General features: G+C 42.0%; 1 protein-coding gene across 1 annotated transcript in view; it reads left to right on the top strand.

Annotated features, from left to right (window-relative positions):
- Positions 1–21,272, top strand: part of ncanb (neurocan b) — an 89,592-nt gene that overhangs the window by 20,920 nt on the left and 47,400 nt on the right. The window contains exons 8-9 of the mRNA XM_030049711.1: positions 5,066–5,447; positions 5,484–6,322. Of these exons, the coding sequence (XP_029905571.1) occupies positions 5,066–5,447; positions 5,484–6,322 (1,221 nt within the window). The remainder of the gene's footprint in view (positions 1–5,065; positions 5,448–5,483; positions 6,323–21,272) is intronic.

Below are 21,272 nucleotides of genomic sequence, written 5' to 3'. Positions count from 1 at the left end.
GTGTGTGTGTGTGTGTGTGTGTGTGTGTGTGTGTGTGTGTGTGTGTGTGTGTGTATCTGTTTGTGTGTCTGTGTGTGTCTGTGTGTGTGTTAGCATGCACACATAGGAACATGCTCATTGTGTTTTCTGCACATGTCCTGAGTGTCTTTATCCAGGGTTCACATTATCTTGAAATTGCTCCCTTTTCATGTTATCTTCATTGAAAAGTATTGCCTAACCTTTAAAACTTTTAAAAGCAATATCTGAGGTTGAAATTGAAAGTGTAGTGTTTACAGGGGAGGCCTACAGAGCAGATCCAAATGGAGACCTCTTTTTCTCCATTCTACTCTCTGATCTAATCCCCAGAGTATGCTACGGTATATTCTTCCTCTGGGAAATTCAAAATATTCTTATAAATGTAATTAAACAGTAAGTGTAAACATACACAAAAGGAGTTAACCACATATATTTAAATATGGATGGAGATGAAAATGGAAACTACTTTGCTTTCACTTTTATATTATTGACAGGGCACTTTATGTGATGGAAAATATTAATATATCAATATTTTAACTGCATACCATCTGTAATTTTCGATATCGTAATATCGTGATTAGGCAGAAGTGTTGTTGGGGATGCCATTTTGTGAACAGCTTTGGTCACAGTTCATCCTATGATGCTTGTACATGTTTTTAAATAGCACAAATGGACTGTAAAGTCCAATAAAAAGGGACCTTTTTTCCACATTGTTTTTTCACCACGGTAAGAAAAAATCCATACCGTCACAGCCCTAGTGTTAGGGCAAGGCAGCTAGCCCCAAATTGCTCCACTGGAGCTGCTCATTAGCTAGCAGTAGACGAATGTGGATGTACTGCGGAGCTCCCAGGCGTGAATGTGTGTAACTGAATGGATGTGAGCACAGAATTGCTGGGGAAAAATATACATGCTCAGTCAGCTTTCTATGGATAAAAGTGGGGAAGAGGGTAGGTTTTCTTTTCATAGCTACTACATATGAATTACATATCCAAGGTGCCAGCCATATTGAAGGGGAAAAAAAACATAAAGCAAGACTCTAAAACTCTGCACTTTCACATAGAGACAGCTAGAAAAATTATTCAATAAATGCCATAGACTTTTCTCACCTAGTAATCACTTGCTTCATTAATATAAATACTCACAGCAAGGCTACCTGAAATCTAACGCCACCCACAAGGTATTAATGTTTCACGTTGGCTGAAAACCTAAGCTTTAGTCTGCATGCATTATTCACAGCCATATCCAATTAATGCGGAGGTTGGGCTGTGGCACTGTTCTTTCTCACCTCCATCTACGTCTCTGCCAATTAGGGCCTGGCTCTCTGAAGGTAGGTGGTAATTATCACCAAGGCGAGGATGTGCAGAGCAGGAGAAGGACGAGTCGAGGGACAACAGTGAGAGGAAAGGGAACGGGGCGGGGCACTTCCTGTCTTTAATGCTGTCTTGATGGAAAGGTGCTGAAAACATGTCTCTTCTTAAACTAGCATTAGAAGGTGGAATTAACACTGTTATTGAACACCAATGGGTACCCCTTGCATCTTGATATGTATTGAGTAATCAATGGTCATGGCAATGTTGCCTCTTTTTTTTTTTTTTTTTTCTCAAGATGATTTTTTGGGGGAAGTTCTGCTTTACTAGACAGTCACAGTGGAGAGAGACAGGAAGGAGAGGTGCATGCAGGAAAGGGACAAGGCCAGATTCAAACCCCAGCTACGTACTATATACGGTGGCGTGCTCTTTGATTGAAGGGGAAGGGAAGCCTTAACCCTCCTATTATGTTCCAGGTCAATTTGACCAAGGCCAATGTTTAACGTCTCTAAATAAATGATTAACATCTTTTTTTTTTTTTTGCTTCATATTTAATGAGTGTTCCTAATGGGCACTACCGGGTAAACATGAAATCGGCATGATGATATGTTTTCAATGTCCTGTACACACTTTGTAACGCATTGGTTATAAATAACAAAAATCATTACTTAGAAATAATATAAAGCCATTAAAACACCAAAAATTAATATTTCTTTCCAATTTTAGATCAATCAGTGAGATTTTATGGTGATTTGAATATTTTTCCATTGTCACATAATAGGAATACTGGATGTATAAGTTGGGGTGGGGGGGAGTTATGTTTTATTTAAAGGGCTATTTAGGTAATCAACAAAGAAACATAAAGTACTTGACACATAAACTTTGATAACAATTTTAGTTATAATAATTTTGTGGAAGTTTAAACTGCAGGGGTCAAATTGACCCCAAACATAAACGATGTTCAAACATGTGAACAAGATTTAACCTTTACAGCAGAAAAGTAACCATCATACCAAGTATTTTTTAGTTTCTATAAGCAAGTAGGAAAAAAGTTAATGATGATTTCACTTTTTCCAAAGCAATTCAGTCTTCTTTACAATATCTTGAATCAAGTGTTATTTTTTGATATCTTTGGAGTTTTAGCCATGACGAAAGTATTTATATGGCCAAGTCTTGATCCTCTGTCAAAGAAACACATCTGCTTCACACCGGTCTCATCGACCCTAGGAAATAAATCTGTGTTATAAAATACAGTGGGACTTGAGCACTGACATGACTCTCATGGCCATGCAATAACTTTTCAACAGTCTTCTTTATTAGATGCCATATCTGCTGATGGGATGAGGCGGCACTGTACACTGTGTACCAGAGACAATCTCCCTCTCTCTCACTCTCTCTCTCTCTCACTCTCACTCTCTCTTGTTCTCTCACTCTCTCTCTCTGACTCTCTCTCTCTCTCTCTCTCTCTCTCTGTCTCTCTCTCTCTCTCCCCATCTCTCTTTCACTGTCACCCTCCGCTCTCACATTTTAATATCATGTTTGCCTGACCTAAGGGATTCTTTCAGCCCGTTTACTCCAGTAAAGGGAAGTCAACACAGCAGAACTACTCTCATTGGAGACACACAATGGAGCCACATAATTGATTTTACCCTATTTACCCATATGAATAGAGTTTATTATAAGTCTGTTTTGCTGAATTCCAATGTTGAGTCACTGCCTTTCCCCAGCATCCTCTTAGCACAAGCTCTCTGCAAACAGATTTATGGTGGCGGAGTAAAACTAGAATTGGTGTTCCAAACAGCACCATGAAATCATCCAAACCTATGTGTAATTGTCTTGTTTTATTTATTATATCAGCTATTACATAGATGATCAAACCAGATTAATGTGTTTAATTATTCTCACTTTCATCAGTGTGTGTAGTAAAAGTGTGTAATTAGCTATTCAGATTATTAATAGGACAATTATGCTGGTCTACACAGCTCTTATGGAAATGAACTTCAGGCTCATAAAGCTCATTTAGGCGTGAGCCAACAGCAGACCTTCTGAATAATTCACATGCGTTTTAATATTTCATGCATCGACATATTTGTGTATGTTTTCTCTCGCTTGGTAATTTGTTGCACTGGGTTGTGTAGCATACCCCCTGCTGTATTGCTATACTTTTCAGACATCTGAACTGAACTGAGGACAGCCAAGCCAAGCTGAGCAATGATGATGGTAGCAACACTAGCTGGGGCTCTCAATAACCCGACTGCACCACTGCCCTAAAAAGAAACACACCAGGCATGAGTCACATATACAGGCAGTATGAATTATTGATGGTGTAGACAGTGTCTGGTTTAAAACAGTAAGCAAATAAGGTACAGTGGTCCACTTCATATAAATAAACATATCTAGATGGAGCTTCTTGTAGATGCACAAAGGAACTAGTTTGCCTACGGTGTTGCAAGTGGTCCTGCATTTTTCCACATGGCTAGTCTCACCACAGGCAAACATAATACAGCAGGAGGTTGTTTGGGGTAGGAGATTCCGCAGGGAGTGAGAAAAAAGGGGACAGAGAAAAGAAGTGTGAAATTGCCTTGAATACCCTGCACCCTTTTTGTGTCTGTGTGTGGGGTATGTGCATGTGTGCGTCCTTGCATGCATGCGTGTGCGGTTGTGATAGTGTGTGTTTGTGTGTGTATGTGCTTAAGGGAGCCCGATAATGGGTGTCTCCCATCTTTATCTACAACCTCCAGTAGCTTTAGCAGCCACATCGTTCAGCACCACTGGTGAAGAAAGTAGCCTGATACTGTACAAGTTACAGTAAACTGCTGCCTACACCAAGGACTAGCATATAGCTTACAAATGAGGAACATTTGAAGACCGTTTTTCCCAAACCGGGAAAATTGAGCTAAACTCCCAATTACATTTTAATGCTTTGATTTATGCATACATATTCATGCAGACCTTCATTGAACTACACACGAAATAGCATGTGTGTGCACATGAGATATGATAAATATAAGCTTTGGGGAAAATTATTCTAAATATCAGCATTAATACATAAAACATAGTGGGAGCCCTTAGGAAAAATATATGAAATACATGAAACATTTGTATGTAAAAATGAACATGCACGCATATGTGAACTGCCCACATGTCTGTGTGTGAGTTCAACTGATGTCTGCCTGCCTGTAAAGAAATATGTCTCTTCACATTACCCCCATGTGGTTACCTATGCACATTGGACTTTGGTTAATATGTATTTTTTGGAACAAATTAAACATAATCACATAAGGAATACATGTACAACACCTAGAAATACCATGTCAAATAGATGCACACTCTCACTGCACAAATATCCCTGGAAATGGATTGAATTTTAAAGTTACACATGCACTAGAGTAATTTTACATAATTACATTGCTATCACATAATATTTTGACATCATCACATGTGCTTATACAAATCCACATTTGTAATTTTCATGTCACATACAAAAAGGTACCCTCATATGTGATAACATGCTATAACATAAAATCCCATGTGAAGCACATTGTCACATGTTGAATTCATGTGGGTTTTCCTTAAGGGGAAGGTTTTGGGAGAAGCGTTGTGGGCACACAGGAGTTTTGAATTGTTAATTTTATGTCTATTAAATTAATTTTGTTCATATTAATCATATCAGAGAAATTAACATAAATCATATTAATCTGTCTATTTTCTCCCTCTGTTCCCTGTTGAATTCATTGCATTAGGCTCCAATGAGAGAACTGCACCAAGTGAACCTGTCAACATGTCAAGTCCTCAGGGCCCCAAAGGAGGCGTGGCCTCAGCCCCGGCCCCAAACAGCCAGTTCCGGTGGGCCATCAAGTCTATGCGTGGCACCAAACTAGGTCCCCCTGGAAATGTGGCATATGTAGGTAAAAGCTCCACCTGGGAGCCTATGGAAGCCAAAGCAGGGCCCATGGAGGTGATGACCCTGCCCACCTCCCTCCGGCAGGATGTCCCAGAAAACTACTCTGGTGAGGGGAGGGACCAGGATGAAGAAGGGAGCAACATCCCACCATCCTCCAGAACCACCGCAGAGGAAGTAAAGGAGACAGAGGGAAGTGGTGAAGGAACCAACTTCCCAGGTGGGTTTGGATCAAAAGACAACACCAAGACCCTGGACAGCAGTATTGTCAAACTCAGTAATGATACAGAGTCTTCATTCACCCAAGGTCAGACTGATCCTGTGACTGTGGCTGAGCTCACAACTCTATCCCAGTGGCAGCTGGTAGAACAGCCTACCACTCCACCACAGGGGCCCAAAGGGCCAGAGACAGCAGAAGAGGCCAGGGGAGAAATCCTCTATGTCCACCGGCCAACAGAGCATCTCTCCTCTGCCCCCTTAAACAGAAGAGATGGCAATTCTAATTCAGCATTTACCCCTGTTTTTAGGAAGCAGGGCAAGAAACCAGCCAGGGGAACAAGTAGAAAACCAAGCTGGGGGGAGGTCACCACATCTGAGGTCATGACCTCCACTCCTGAAGGCCTCATGGAGCCCCGGACAACCTCTGAGACAACCACAGCAGAGCTTCTCGTGACAAGAGACACACAGAGAACAGATCCCACCACCACAACAACTACCACAGAGGACTCACCAAGCCCTGATTCCACCAAGGAACCACCCATTTCTGTTGCATGGGTTCAGACAAAGACAGAGAAAACAGCAAATGCTTTTGACCCACAGTCTCACCTCTCGGCCTCTCTGGTATCCAATGACGGATCTCAAACAACTATAGCCGTTGTTCAGTTGACTACCATGGCTTCATACCCCAAGGGTGGCGCCACTGAAATGGAATCCAGGTCAGCTGTGTCTGAGTCCTTTGTGGTGGGCAGCCATTGGACACCTTTCAAGGGGGTGAACCCCAAGCAGAAGGAAGACCAAGCCCCTGTGACAACAGACCACACTGACAAGAATCCCTTTGGCATCATCATTCCCAACTGGGGCTTTGGGCTGAACCCATCAGGTATGTAGGCTCCCTAAGTGTTACTGATGAATTGACTTCACCATCATCATTATCCCCCTGATTATGAGTGATTATCTAATCAGCAGCTATTTATCTAATTATGTATGCAGCTCAGCGAGAGCCTGGAACATCAGTCACATCTTCTCTGACTTGAGATGGCATATAGTAACATCATTATGTTAAAACTGCTGCACGCCTCCCAGCTGTTCCCGCATGTGCCACAAACCACCTGAAATATACATGCTTTTTTTTCTTATGCTGTCATGTTGCTTTACTCCACAACCATCCATCTCTGATTTACTGGAATGCTTTCTGTCTCTTTCTTTCACATAGAGAAATCATGTTTTGTTTGATTGTTTCTGTGATTGTTTGTTTGTTTATTTACATCCTCCCTTTTTTTCTCTCTCCATCCGATTAGAAGACAGCTCCAGACAGCGAGGCAGTAGAGTGGGGTGAAACCAACTAGGTCTTAGAGAAGTAATTAGTGGGTCAGAGTGAGTGCAATTAGGTGAACTGGAGAGAGGCAGAGATCCAAGTCCCCAACAAATCAATGTAGACACAAACTACAAGATGGGACTTGTAATTGAATGTGGTCTCTTCTCTTTTCTCATTCTCTGGATCTTTCTTGTTCACTTGCACTTTCTCTGTTGTTGGACTCAACTTTCGTCTCGTACTGTCTCTCAATTTCTAAACTTTTTGTCCATGTTTATAAGAATAGCTTTATGTTCACCCTTTGTCTCAGCTTGTTGATTTCTTTTGATGGGCTGCGGACTCACAGCCATTCCTGCATTTCTTTCACTTTGGGAGAAAGCCACTGAGTTAATGAGGATAGCAAATGTACAGTTTACACCACTTGTCTGTCCTTCTACATGGACAGATTGATTGAAATATGTGGTGTGGATTTTGATTTTGAAGATACATTTTCTAATTATGGTGCAGAGCATTTAATATCCTGCAGTAAAGTGCATTTCTAAAGCTTGACCTTGAAAAGCTGCTACATGAGAGGAATCGGCTCAAATTTGCTACATAACCACAGAGACTGTTTGTGGTGCAGCATGATATTATGAATAGCAAAACTGTGTTAAATCCTGTGTCTCTGTGAGTGGTCCTCATTGTGGTTTGTTATTAATCATAGTAATGATCATAATAACATGATGCTTAACTGAGAGAGGAATTTCTTTTTCATTAGCCTCTCTCTGCACGGGCAGTCGTAGAACAAATAGTGATGCTGGCTTGTTGACAAGGTCTTGAACCCATGTTTTCCAGTTGAAGGGCAGCACCTCAAACCCACTACTGTATACCACCATGTTAACTTTGTTTATTGAGCATATGGGGGAAAATGTTATCACAGGGGGAATATACGTTTTTATACTCATTAGCATTTTTGTTTTACAAAATCATATGCTATTTACACACGTTTCTATTCTTTACAATTAGTTACGATTAATTTAATCCAAAGCAAGATTGATTTGCGCTGGTTAAACTCATTTCAATAATGTGAAACTAATTTTTAAAAAGTAAATCCAATGACCTCTTTTGTCAGTGAAGTGGCCTTGCTCTTGCTGAGTGATTAGAAGCATGAGACCCCTCCCTTTGAGTGACCTTTTGTAGTTGTCATTTATAGTACAGGGAAAATTACAGCAATGTTTCTGTGCCTATTGCTGCAGAGAGAAAGAGAGAGAGAGAGAGAGAGAGAGAGAGAGAGAGAGAGAGAGAGAGAGAGAGAGAGAGAGAGACAGGAGGGGAGAGAGAGACAGGGAAGGGCAGAGGGATGGAGAGTGCTGGGTAAAGAAAATGGGAAGCAGGTTAGGGGCGGAGGGAGTGAGAGGTGAGTGTGTCCTCCCCAGGTTGTGTAGGTGGGAGTTCATAAAACTCTTTAATCAATGATCAGCGGCTACACTAACGTAGTCACCTGAACCTCCAGATGATTGTTCTGTTTGACCGATATAATGTTTCTTTCTTTCTTTCTTTCTTTCTTTCTTTCTTTCTCTTACTACATTTTTGTGCTTCCCTCCTACCTTCATTCATTGTTTGATATCACAACTGTCTCAGTCCTCCTGTGTCCTATTTGGCCATATATCAGAGAGTGATAAGGTCAGACATCGGTGTGTGTGGTGCCATATCCAGCATTCCAATTCTCTGTAGTCCTGCCTGCCAGCTAAACACACACACAGATGGGTGGGCATACATACACACTTACACACACAAAAGAAAAATATATATGAACAAGTGTGCGCGCGCACACACACACACACACACACACACACACACACACACACACACACAGCATGCCAAGCTTACACAGGAGTAAACCTGGATAATCCATCCCACATGTCACCTCAGCACACCCACCCACACACACATGCACTCATACACACACAAACACACGAAGGATGTCTTAATCCATCCCTGTGAACAGTATCGTACTGTTTACAGTCACAAAGTAAGCCCATTTCATTTAAATTTCTCTTTTAATCACTCATATCCTCATTTCCATATCATATAATCCCAAAGCCCAAAATTCAAAGTGAGTTTATGATTCGGGATGTAATGGAAGGCTTCAGTACAAGCACACCAAGTTTGCAATCCCACAAAGTCTTTCAAATATCCTCTCTGGTTCACCATGCATAACAGCATTTGAATAGTTTATAATCTGCCCCACTCCTCACAAGGTAAACATGCATGGAAATTTACCGAATAGTTCCTACACTGGTATGTGGGCATGTGAGGTGATGGAGTGGGAAGTGGATCCAGTAATGTAGGCTGTCTGTCCAACCTTTAAATCACCAGTGCCAGCCTGATACAGTGTCGGAGGCCTGGCAAACAAGGAATGGGATGCCTCTGAGTTATAGCCATCTTGGCTAAAGCTTTGTCCCCGGCCCAAGATGGATCAGACTTCTGGCACATCAATAACCCACCAGCCAAGCCTCAACCAAATTAGAGTGTTAAATTTGGACGAGAGGAGGCAGGACTTTGAAGTGTGTGTGTGTGTGTGTGTGTGTGTGTGTGTGTGTGTGTGTGTGTGTGTGTGTGTGTGTGTGTCTGTCTGTGTGTGTGTGTGTGTGTGTGTGTGTGTGTGTCTGTGTGTGCGTGTGTGTGTGTGTGAGGGAGACACAGAGAGAATAGATGGATGGAAAGAGAGACAGGCTGGTTCATTATCAGTATGAATGTCTCGATGTATGTTCAGTTTGTCTGTTTGTTGTTCTTCCAGTCCCTGGATATGCTGCGCAGAACAGAGAACGCGAGCATCGCCTTGATGCTGCATATAGAAGTCATATTGATTTCGCCGCCTCTCCTTCTCTTCCGTTCTCTTCCTTTTTCTCTCTCTCCCTTCCTGTCGTCCTCTTGCTCCATCATAGTCTCACTTGTTTTTTCTCTCTCGCTCGCCCTGCCTACCTCCATCTCACTTTCTCTCATCCCCTTTTCTCTGAATTTATGTCTTTTATTACTCTTCTGGTCATTGTTATGTCTCTCTCTGCCATAATGTTTAGAGAGCTGCTTGAACCCACGATGTGCTTTAACACATGGCACTCAATGGGCTTGTCGTCCGACCGTATCCCCTCCTGGCCTCCGTACTATTCCCCTAACCTCAGCAGGAATCTCATCACTCAGAAACTCAATGCTGTCATTAAAGCAGAGTCACCTACATTAAATCTATCCCATACCTCATCTCTCATCTGTCTGCCTCCCCTATTAATTTCTCCTCCCTCCGTTTTGCCTCTTCTTTCTATTCATGGTATAATTTCTCAATTTTTCCATATCAAATGCTCCCGCTGAATTTAATCCCATGCTATTGGCTGCTGCTTATTAAATGAATGGGATTTGTTAAAGAGCAGCCTTGAGGGACACATGGGCTCCGTTGTGGGGTGGGATTAATCAGTGTTGCACACCAGTCGTTGCTGACTGAGCATGGTTTTTTTCTGTCCTACTAACTGAGGGAATAACGGAGCAACCAAAGTCTTCAAAATGAGCTTAAGTGTACTGTGGTAAGAAGTCACACTGGGGCTTTTGTATACACTTGCTACTTGCTTGATAGTACACAACAGTTTTAAATGTTACTGAGATAAACATTACTGCATGCATAATAGTTTGAATAGCCTACTTTTGCTTATTCATGCAAAAATATGCCTTGAATGACATTACATATTAGAAAACATGTACTGTGTTACAGAGAAATTGTACTTAATCTAGATGCATATTGAATATGTTTTGAAAGCTTCTGTCTTGAGCAGGTGCCCACTTCACTTCTGTGTAAGGACAGCAGCCCCTCATATCCAGTCTGTCAGTGGGCCCAGTCAAGTGCTGTGGCATGAAAGGTCACTGAACAACACAATGAGCAGTAATATGAAAGGCAAATATTTGCTCTGAAGAGCTGTTTAGTTCACAGCAGATAAGCTGTTTAACTGAAATATACAGTCAGTGACTAAATATTTAACGAGGGGTTTTCTGGATAGCATGTAAGGATGAAATGAAAGTTGTTGATTTATACTTGTAAATGTCAGTAAACTACAGACTATTTTTCTAAAGCTCATGAATAATCAGAATTTGGCTTAATAATTTGCTGTTGGCCTCGGAAAAAAAACTGAAAACTGAAGCTGTCTTAAATGGGAATTTTTATGGCTTCATAAAAATGCTTTATTATCTTTGCTGCCACAACAAAACCTAGTGATTACTCAGCCTCCAGGAGCCCTATCACTGACAGCTGTATTTTATTTTCTTCCTTGTTTGACCCAGAGCTCCCATTATGAGGGATGAATGACTGAATCTGTTGACTGTTATTGGTAGACAATCTTCAATAGTTCTCACAAAAAAGTTTTGATGTTTTTATGAATATTTTCCCCTCTCAGAGCCCTTGAAAGAACAGTTTCATGGCCAGCCAAAGTGTTGTAGTTTAACTTCAATAACAAGGTAATGACAATGGAAAATTTCCACTGAATCCTCACTAAAGGCTTGGCTCCAAGTTTTCTGTTTACACGGGCACATTATACGCTTCATAACCATTTATTTGCTTTGTTTTTCTTTTTTCCCTGTTTGCCAAATTCCAAAACCTTGATCCATTGTTAGTACAGTAACTTATGCCTGCATATTCATAAAGCATTATTGTGAGAGAATGAGTAGCCTTTCTCTAACATCCAGCTTTCTTTAACTTAGCATGTTTGAATTGGAAGTTTACAGTTGGCAGTGCTTGCCAGTCTGTTCTCATACTGGCCAAGTGCGGTGAACATTTGTTGCTGTTGGCTCAGAAGAAGGTGCGAAAATATCAGTTGGCGCGATGACGGATAAAACTGTTAGGTAAACACATCCAACCATACAGAAAAAATGAAACCCTCAACTTTTTGTTCAAACATTCAAGTGTCTTCATCTCTTTTTTTTATTGTTGTCATTTCTATTTAGTCGCCTCTGTAAACCAGATAAGAAAGGACCTCTACGGAGCCATATGCTACCCTACTAAAAACAGAGACAGCGATTCACTGAGAAAGAGTTTTTCTTTTATTTCTTCCCTGATGAATCCCTATCAGTGGGTTTTTTATTGTTGGGTACAGCCTTGGGGCCCCTAAGGGTGTGTAGAGTTTTATAAGGCTACGAACAACATCACCTCTGTGTGCACAAATTGGGAAATAGTGTAAAGGATGGATGAAGACAGAGAGCCTGGCAGGGTGCTGTCAGAAGGAATATAATCCTCTCCATCGACACATTGTGTGTATGTGTAGGATGGAAAAGACTAACCTGTGGTCGGGTTATATGGGCAAACATAAGAATGGAGCATTGAGGCATATCAGATTATACACCAGGATTCTGCTTCCCCTCACCGACAGACTATTTCACTACTCTTTCTATCAGGCTGGTCTGTCCCCTTGGAGGACAAAGAATGGAGACAAACTGCATAACCATGTGGCTTTTCAAACCGGTTTCTCTGCCTCACAGCGCAGTGGGCAAACACAGTCTTTTTTACCGCTAAATGAGAAGGATATGGGATGGGAATTATTATGATGTGGAACCCCTGTTCACCAATTGGCATGAAGGAAATAGGGGGCTTTATTATGCATGCAGTATGCCCTGAGAGATTTGAATAGCAGCGTCCATGAGACATTAGTCTTGCATTTTCATTCTCCATTTGCACTCAGCAACGCTGTCAGTCTGTGACTCAGCCAGTCAGACATGCAGGCACACAGCATTGAAATGGGGCTGGCTGCCATCGAGGTTAACAGTGAAGCATATGAATTCAAAACGAGGTATTTTTTAGCCACAGAGGAGTGGCAGGGGAGAGGACAAGTGCACCCAGCTGGGGTTTCAGGCTGCCAGATTGCCTAACTGACTTCAGTCCCTCTCGTTTCTCCAGTTCAAGGAAAAGCAAAACACTAGCTTGGATGTTTAGCTTCCAGCATTAGTCACAACGCATCATGTGGTTACCAGCCCACAGTGGGTGTGAGGGTGGATCAGTCTCGATGTGTATGGCATGTCAGACACACCTCCAGAACTTTCCCAGGAGGGAAGATTCACCAAGAAGATGGGGGAAATGAAGAGTGTCAAGTGGAGAAAGGGGAAAAGTTGGGGGCGGGGGTATGAAGGTATGAATTATCTGCTAAGCTATAAGGTGGAAGCGAGTGGTTGCGTGGCAAGGCACATGAAAGAAATATGAGGTGTGATGTGAGCTCGGGAAAGAGTTTGGGAAAGGACAAGCTTGGCTGCTTCTTTTCAGACCCAAAACACCACAGTCTCTGCCCTGGGAGCTGGAGGGCACCGCGAGGTTGTGTAAAATGGGAGGATGTGGTACTGCTTTGTTGAGTTTTAAACAAGTCTCCAGGCAAACCCTCCAGCCCTCAGCCTGCTTCTCCTATTAGTGCTGCTGTCAGAACAACTTCTTGATAGTAACTGTAGTGGAGTAAGAACATGCAGGCAGGGGATATGAGATGGTGCACTAGTCTCATAGCATTGCATCTGTGTGCATGATGGTGTGTATGTGTGTGTATTGTAGGTCATTTGCTTTCACTCTCTACAGTACATCTACTAGAGATAGAGAAAGTCCAGTGTAAATGTAGGCCGTACACCCTCATGCATACATCTCAGTAGATTTGAATGCATATTAATCATGCACACACATATGTTTGTTGCACTGTGACATAAAGTAATGTTCAATATGTGCTTGTTGCAGCCATCATCTAAGTCACTACATGAATATTTCAGCATTTCAGATACTTCAGCAGTAACAGTGACTACTGCACACTCTGGCTCCATACTAAGTTGGGTAAATGTGAAAATGCCCCAGAACGCTTAAAATACTCTATCGAGTGTTGCACTCTTACACGCATGGCCTGCACATAAGCTGCACATGCACGATACCAGGCTGGGACCTACATCACGTGACAATCCCAAGTCAGCATTTTCAAAAAGCTCAATTTTTGCATTCACACTACAGTGCCAGACTGGCATTCACAGATTTACACACCTTAGCAAGAGTTTTCAAAAAGCTTTGATTTTGGGGATGGAAAATACAAGATTAGTGGGGACAGAAGGCCAAAACAGAGAAAAAGGTGTGTTTTCAAGTTTACCCAACTTTGTGTTGATATAACCTAACCTCGTTTTTTGCCTCCTTTAAATCTTATTTGCATATACAATATCATTGGATAATTAAAAAGAGAGGTGCACAGTTAAATGGATTCTCATCTCATGAAACCGTAAAACTGAGAGCAAAGACACTCACAATGAAGAGAAAAGAAAAAAAGCCAAAGTGGATAGAATGTGTTTGTGGTGATAAGCCAGGATGGATTATTTTTCTGCGACTCTGACAGCTCAGATAATGCAATTTATTTTGGACGAATGGAGACACCACAAGTGCCGCTCTTGTAACAATAGACCCCCAGTTTTTACGTCTGTCTGGCTGTTCATGGCTGTGGAATTGGGTTGTATTGAGTTGCCGACATGCTACTCCTCCCCACTTCTCTCCAGGCTAATGCAGTGTGACGCCAGGTCCACGAGGTGCTCGCTCAGAGCGCATCGGCTGCTTTTTGCTGTCTCAGGCTTCCGGTGCTGTAGCTAATTGCAAGTGTCATGCTTTTCAATAGTTTGTGCGTGCAGGTTGGAAAACAGTTGTGTGTGTGGTTTGTTTGTGCATGTGGGAGAGGCAGAAAGAGGGAACATTTCATGTAATGTGAAGGAGGTGAAGTTGCAAATGGAAAGCCTTTATTTGCAATGATGAGGACTGGAAAAGGTCTCACTCTCATATGATACATGTGGTGCCAGGATTGCTACAATTGTTATACAATTTGCTCTGCCACTGTGGACAAGCAGTGTGGAATTAAAACTGCTTCTCTGGTTACATTTCCACACTTCACTTTTTTATATATTACACATAGACATGCTTGTTTGAGGGCTATGTACAAAAAAAAAAAAAAAAAAAAAAAAAAAACTAAAATCTATTGAAAGTCCTTGAAGGAGAAGAGGGGTTTTGTTTGATACAAGTATTTTGCACCTTTTAAAATACATTGTAAATGTTAAAAGCATTATTTAAGTTTTTTTATTATTATTATTAAAATGTCAAGTAAATTTGGGAAGGTAATTCAAAAGTAAATAATAGGTTACTTCACAGAATTTGAGTAATCCAGTAATCCAGCTCTATGCATGCTCATTAATAACAAATGGATTAGTTTAATACATTGGAGGCCTGTGTTGGACACAGCCACACACAGACTTGCACAGGTTTTTTAAAACTGCACACACACCCAGACACACACAGCGCACAGAATGCTGGTCAGACAGACAGAAATAGCTGCTCCCTCCCCTGCAGTGCTCATCAATCGTAGTTTGTCAGAGGCTACTCCACTGTAGCCTGATACAGTAATCACACTGCTACACCTGCTCCATCCATGGCCCTTCCTGTGTGATATGAACACATACCCAAAGGGTGCAGGGTGGTGTATGCAGCCCTTCAACCGGATGACTTGTGTTCAAGCCCCGTTTCAGCAAGGATCTGCCTTGTCAGGTATCCTTACAAACTGCAGTGCTGCTCTGTATCTGTACAGTCACTGCCCAGACGCTGGGACCTCCCTGTGGAGGGAGGCAAACAAAAACAGGATCAATAATGCATTACATTATTTTCCTTCATGACAACTGATTTTGTAAGTCAGCCACTGAAATAATAGTTTTATCAGCACCTTGTGTAGCCCTGACAAACACATGCTGAGATTCATGTCATCACTGCACAGCGAGAGTATCATTTCATCTCTTTTATGTGCTCCATAATTGTAGAATTCAATGTAAACTGCCACAGCACACCTCACAGCGAGTTTCCTGTCATCCTTTGGCCATGCTGTGATTTTCTCCATGGTTTTGATTGGCAGCTGGTGCTGTGGGTTAAAAGCTAGAGGTAGGAGAGTGGTTCCAGTGAGGCTGGACGCACTGACCCTCCCCATTGTGTGTATAACCTCACATACTGTAAAGCTGAAAGTTTGATGTAATAGGCCTACAGGCTACTGACTGAGGAGTGTGTGTGGTCCCACAGAGTTTATTTTTGTTCTGCAACTGTCTTGCATCTCTCACATCAGTTGTGAGACCAAACCGATACCCATCACTGGGACAGATTCTGTTCTGTGAGCTGGCCCACCGGCTCACTGACACCCACATCAATACCTGTTAAATTAAGCCACGTCAGTTGAGTGAAATTCAATTCAGACAGCAGACTACCGACTGTCCTTTCATTGATTCATTGCCACAATTGGTACGTATGATAAATAGGCTGACATTTCCATGCTTGTTTTTTTTTTTTTTTAAATTAAGTGATGCAGGTAATTGTGCAGGTTTTGTTTCATGTTTGCTAAGTAACTAATAAACTGTTGAATTCTGACTCACAATTTAATGTGGTTCTAAGTACCATTTCTGTTGTACTTATCAAGGGACTACCCACAGATTCATGGGTACCCACTGCACAACTCTTTAGTGTGGCTGCATGACTTCACAGGTCTGTTACTTTGCTGTAAACAATGCAGGAAATAGGCTGAAACTTATATCCACCCCCCCACACACACTAGACTGTGTGATTATCAGACACACTTTTGGGGTGCTGACATCATCAGCACAGACTACAGTGGAGAGGACGCAGCTCCACCAGCAAGCAAACATAACCTCTGTCTCCCTCCATCTTTTTAATTCTCTCTTATTTCCTCTCTCACTTTCCATCTCCTTGCTCTCTCCCTCACGCAGCACACCTCTGGAAATCAATCGTATTGCAGTAATCTGAGATTGCATTGGGGTCTAAATCGCACCAAGCTGTGCTAGAGAGAAGTGCTATCTATATTTCAACAGAAATAGGTTTCATATTTCCCCTAGCGCGCATTCAGCTGGCCGTGGCAGTAATTGTAGCTCATCTGGAGTGAGTGAGTTGTCGGTCTCGGGACACGGTGATCCATGGATCATATGCCTACCTTTGTGTCTGTCCGTCTGCCTCTCAGCCTGTCCATCTGGTCATAGAGAGGATGTGGAAACTTGGACTCATACACCTCGGATGATTCACCAAGGATCAGACTTGGGCCAAATGGTGTTGGCAACTTCATGTTTGTTTTAACCTGCAGGGAGTTCCAGATGGGTGTAATTTACCATGTAGGGCAATACTGAATGTCAGAGAGTTCAGTTCAGTACAATCACAAGAACTTCTTGGATTTTTTTTTTTTTTTTTTTTTTTTTTTTTTACTTCAGCGCTGTCTCAATTATCAATGCGGCTAGCGCTCTGTATTTCAAGAATTATCTGCAAACTGTACTTGACTGAAACACACTGGAGGTGTGGGGATTGTATTGTTTTACCTTGGCTTTTGCATCAATATACTTGTAGTAACATGATGGGAGAGCTGCTCATGTCACCTGTGATTTAGGTGGCCTGGAGCAGTGATACTGTAGATAGTCTGGAACACATACACTGATGCACAAAATTCATTATGTATGTCTTTATTGCTGCTTAACATCAATAAACGCATAGCATACATGCTCACTGCAGCCACATTGCAAGTGACAATATGAATATTTCACATTTCATATTCATTGAGCTGATGGTGTCTGTTGTACTTAGCCCATGCTTTGCAGTTTAGTGCAGCGATCCATATGGCCGCAACTGCTCTGTGTGCGATGGTACATTTTAGGGATGTAACATTAAATTTTAAAAGGGCAGCTCTCACCACGGCCAGGTGGTGGCTTATCACGCTCATAGAGGGGCAACCCTTGAACAGGCTGAGGCATGATCCCTGTCTACGCAAAGCTATTACAAGGTTCAGTAAATCTAAGCGGAACGGCATGATGGCTGGTAAGTGGGTGTATACATGTGCGTGCGTGTGTGTGTATAGGTGGTGTGTGTGCGTCGCATTGTTTCTGTGTCAGTACACACTTTCTGTGAGCCTGCTTTTTGTTGAGTTTGCCAACCACTTAGTGTCAGATTTCATACTTTGCCACACATTTCTGCCTCTTACAGTTGTTTTTTTTTTTTTTTTTTTTTTTGCGGTCAAGGATGTGTATATAAAAGTTGACATCAGGGAGTAGAATCCCAAATCTGCTAAACGCTAAGATAATCTCTCTTCTGTGGGGATTTTAAAGAAGGTAAGATGACCCCCGAAGTGCAGTAAAATGTCATACAGTCGGTAAGGTTTCATGAAACAGTGCACAGGCCTGGAGAGATGTTGCAGTATCTCAAGCTTTTCGGTTCCGCCACATTGCTCATCCCAGAAAGCTTAAATGTGCCATTTAATTTCTCTCTGTCTCTTTTTTCTCCATCTCTCTCTCTCTGTGTATCACCCTCTGTCTCTATGTTTCTCTCTCTCTTTTCACTAAGTCTCACACAGCACAAACACTCCCTTTCTAAGAGTTGTCTTTCTCTCTGGCTTTCCCTCTTTCTCTCTCTCTCTCTCTCTCTCTCTCTGTCTGTCTCTTTCCCCGTCGTAAAGCATGCACAGACACACAGTTGGAAAGGAAGAGGCGACCTATTTTAAGACCAGTGTGTAATTAATCATAAGCCAGCAGCTAGCATTAAGAGAGGAGAAAATGTATGATAGCTCCCTCTGTGTCTTTCTGTCCCTCCCTTCATGACATTTCTCTCTCTCTCTCTCATGCTTACAGTCCATCTCTCTCGCCCATATCCCTCCTCCTTCTATACTAAATTTTAATTTCTATGCTGTCCTGCCTATTCCTCCCCTCTTTCCCACATACCAGCTCCCTCCTCTCTTATGCATTCTCTCTCTCGCTCACTCTTTCTTACACTTTAAATCTATTTTTCACTTGCATATTCATTTTCAGTTTTACACACACATACAAGCATTCATAACCAGGGCAACAAACCAGATTTCACCCCAAGGAATAACTGCAGTGATGCAAAGGTTTCACATTAGACATGACTGAACCCGACACCTTGTATCTCCTCTTTAATTTCTGTCACTCGTTAATGGGTGCTGTGGAGTTCATGCGTGCTCATCCGTCCTTGCAGTTGTGCGCTCGTGCATACCAGCCATGCAATATGCATGTTTGTACTGAAAATGTGCCTGTACTTGTCTTCTGTTCCATAAATGTAGCTCCTATTCTGAATACTGTACATAATGTTACCTCAGCGCTCAGTCAGCGGACTGCTGTTTGCGGACAGATGGTGAAGAACACTGTCTCATTTGTGTGTAATAAGTCGTTACTAATTGTCTGCAGATTGGATCAATGTCCTATTCCTCTACTGCTCAGCTCTCAGTCTCTATCACACACACACACACATATTACCGTCATGTACTGTACTGTTCTCTCTCTTTCTTTTTTCCCTAACCTCAACCGTAACGATTAGTTTTGGTGATCCTACAGAGCAAAAAGATTACTTTTTACCATTCACCACTATCATTTTTAATGCTGGCAGAGGAAGCTGTCTTCTAGATATTAAAAAAAAAAAAAATTGAGCCACAATATTACTTTCCATTCCAGTCACAGTCACCAGGGGAACGAGTGCGAGAAGTTCATCTGTGGCTCCTGAGGCCCTCTCTGCTTAGGCAAAGTGAAAACATTACATATTGCTCTCTGACCTGACACTCAGCTGTCACTAATGTTGTGTGCGTCGTTGTCATTTCCATTGGAGCAGACACATACCCACTTGAGCTGCGATTCAGAGCTGAGTGAAGCCTACACGACGGGAATTTATTACCCAGCGGCATGCAGCAGTAGTCAGGCATCAAACTTATCTTAGGCATTAAGCTCGTCACAGGCAGATTCATGCGTGCGGGTTGGAGAACGTACAGAGGGATGAAATGTTCAGACTTCAAACTTCAGTTCTTAAATGGTGTTTTGAAGAAAACCTAAATACATACAGTAGATGCACTGAGCTAAAACAAGTTGTGGATACACATTTTGAATAATAATCCTAATAACTACAATTTCATTCATTTACATTTTCATTCAGCTGATGTCTGATGTGTTCCAAATGTATGCTTCATTTGGTCATGAAAACCTGGAAAAGTGAGTAAAATGCAATTTGTAGGTACAAAATTATAATGTTACAAATATTTTGGAAGAGTCATGGAAGTGTGACCTCAGTGTAGCGGCATCAAGTGACTGGCCAGCTAAAAGGATTGGGGCATTGGGGTGGCACTGTGGGATTTCCATTGTGTGTGTGTTCATGCATCAGCTTGTTGTGAACACAGTTCACATTTCTGGTCAAATCAATTGCAAATTGTATTGTTTCAGCTTTGACTGGCATTAAAAATGAAAACTTACCTTGGTTTATGCAGTACCTGATACTCATTTGTTTTAGAGAGGCTCATATGCGGTATTGCAAATATAGACTTTCTCAGCTTTTAAAACACACCTTTTCGGTTATGAAAACCAACCGCTTGGAATTAAAGGCAAGTGCTTTTCTAAATAGAACACACAAGCCACCGTGAAAAACCCCATTCTCCAAAAATGTCAGATTTTGATATTTTGGATGTGCCACCCAAAGTGAGCGCACTCCAAGTTTGAATCAAAATAGCTTTCCCTGCACACCCCCTGACTTACTTGACACACACACACAGATCCCTCCCACCCTTCCCACACACACACACACACACACACACACACACACACACACACAAATATATAGAAAGCCAGGTCTCCTCCTTCTCGTTTCTCCATTTCCTCTACTCCATTACCTGATAATTTCAAACCGAACCACATCAGCAGCGGCCATTCTGTATGCGTGTTTCTCTGCTCCGTACTTACAGATTTTACCACCCTTCATCAGTACATCATTAACCTTTAAGCAATGTATGTTTTCAAATCACGTACAGAGTTGTTTTTTTTCTCCTGTTGGTTTAAGAAATGAGCCTGTCTCTAATGGTTTCTCTCATTCAGTGAATCACTTTGATATGTTTTCAAAGGCAGTCTTTCCATCATCTCCCCTGCCCAGAGTATCAATAGCAGGCTCTCTGTAGGGGTGGGAACCCATCACTCTGCCTCACCGGAAATTGAACACACACTCACGTTATATCTCAGCAGCTCAGAATGAGGCAGGGTCACACAAAAAATAGGAATATACACACACATGTACACACACATGTACACACACACACACACACACACACACACGCCCACAAATCCACAAATGACAGTATTCCCAGTCTTTAAGGGGAACTGCACGCTTTTATCTCTCTGCTCATACATCATTAAGTGAGACTGGGTGTTATTATGGAGAAGATGCAGTGTATTAGATGGCTCGACAGATTGTGTCAGAGGCTGGAATTCTATCAGGATTGGATAATAAAAAAACACTTAATCTAGCCAGTTCCCCATGGTACTTCTCTGCACACAAAATAAAAATTCCTGATGCCTGCATCGTGCTCTAACCGTCCTTGTCAAATTCTCTCCTCCCTCCGTCCCCTCCTAAAATGTAAGAGCAATTATTACGACTTAATCTCCCCGATCTCTGCCGTTCATCCCCCAAAACATTTCCCTTGAAGAGCCGCGGAGTTAT

The sequence above is a fragment of the Myripristis murdjan genome, chromosome 4 (assembly GCF_902150065.1).
Source record: "Myripristis murdjan chromosome 4, fMyrMur1.1, whole genome shotgun sequence".
NCBI classification, from domain to species: Eukaryota; Metazoa; Chordata; class Actinopteri; order Holocentriformes; family Holocentridae; genus Myripristis; species Myripristis murdjan.
The sequence above is the reverse complement of the archived record's forward strand: the minus strand, read 5'-3'. Positions and strand labels throughout refer to the sequence as shown.